The sequence below is a fragment of the Austrofundulus limnaeus genome, unplaced genomic scaffold (assembly GCF_001266775.1).
Source record: "Austrofundulus limnaeus strain Quisiro unplaced genomic scaffold, Austrofundulus_limnaeus-1.0 Scaffold63, whole genome shotgun sequence".
In the NCBI taxonomy this organism is placed as follows: domain Eukaryota; kingdom Metazoa; phylum Chordata; class Actinopteri; order Cyprinodontiformes; family Rivulidae; genus Austrofundulus; species Austrofundulus limnaeus.
Window position 1 is genome coordinate 2,252,853 of NW_013952465.1, and position 1,341 is coordinate 2,254,193.

A 1,341-nucleotide genomic window follows, 5' to 3' on the forward strand; every position below is an offset into this window, starting at 1 on the left:
GGGGGTAATAATCGCCTAGTATCTGTTGGTGGGACGGTCCTCTCGATGCCAGTGGGGTATTAAATCTGGATAATTGTCGTTGGGGTAGAAGGGAAGGGGGGCTGAATTTGTAAAGTGGGCGGCGCCGGACCGACTGAGTGACGGTTTGTGTAATGAGCGGCGCGGTGGGAGTTTATATATCTGGGAGGGAGGACGCACGCCGCGCTTCATTCACCAGTAATAAGCCCGAGTGATGAGCATCCGCGGCGCACTGACGCACCCGAGCTCAGCACCAAAACAAGTCCCTGCGAAGCCTCGGCGGAGTGGCGCGTTGTGGAGGACAGCGTCACGCGAGGAGACGGGAGGAAGACGCGCGGATTGTGTGGATACTGGTCCTTCCATCACCTCTGGATAACTTGGAGCTTGGAAACGCTTCTTTCTCTTTTTACGCACGGCAACGAGGAGCTACTGAGAACACCCCCCTTGGAGTGGAGGATTTATTTGTGTTTTACTTTTATTATATTTTATTTTTTTTAATCGTTTGCCTTGGTGTGAATAGGAATAAGAACACTTTGTTGTTTTAATTGGTGACGCGGCTGCCCAGGAGGGGAAACAGAAAGGATGGCAGCCTGGTTCACTTTTACCATCGCTTTCAGCACCACGTTATTATCACAGGTATGAAAGAAGGGATCCATTACATGTGGAGGTCCTGAATATAAATTTAAAAAAAATAAATTTTAAAAAAGATGGAGGCCCTTTTTTTAATTTTCAAATATCCATTCTCCTTTTAGGTGTTCGGTTCGGGAGTTTTTGAGCTGGATCTGCACGAATTCACAAACCACAGGGGTTTGCTGGCGAACGGGAACGCGTGCCGGCCCAGCTGCAGGACTTATTTTCGGATTTGCTTGAAGAACTATCAGGCCGTGGTGTCGCCGGGGGACTGCATCTTTGGGAGCAGGGTGACGCCGGTGCTGGGGACGAACTCTTTCAGCGCCAAGGACGACGCTGGCACTTTACAGGGACCCATTCGGATCCCGTTCAAGTTCGGATGGCCGGTAAGGGCGTGTGGAGCGCACGCGTAAAAACAAAAAAACACTTTTTTATAGTCTTTTATTCTAAGCGGTGTTTTTGTCTTCGGGAACTTGCTGCGCGTTTTAGGAGCGCACCGTTTATTGGGCGGCTCWTCTAATCCATGTTTCGTTAGGTAACACTCCGCTCTGCAGACATTCAGCTCTCAGAACAAGAAAACCATGAGTGATCACCCTTGCTCCTTTTGTCACATGGAGCTAAATATCACAAAAACAGAAAATATGCACGTGTCTCTACCTAAATGATCAAATAAATCTGTTATTATTATTGTTA

The 1,341-nt window shown here is 48.3% G+C and overlaps 1 protein-coding gene across 1 annotated transcript in view; it reads left to right on the forward strand.

Annotated features, from left to right (window-relative positions):
• Positions 1–197: 197 nt before the first annotated feature.
• dll4 (delta-like 4 (Drosophila)) overlaps positions 198–1,341 on the forward strand; it is a gene marked incomplete in the record, with an annotated part of 11,696 nt that continues 10,552 nt past the window's right edge. The window contains 2 exon segments of the mRNA XM_014009944.1: positions 198–654; positions 771–1,034. Of these exon segments, the coding sequence (XP_013865398.1) occupies positions 601–654; positions 771–1,034 (318 nt within the window).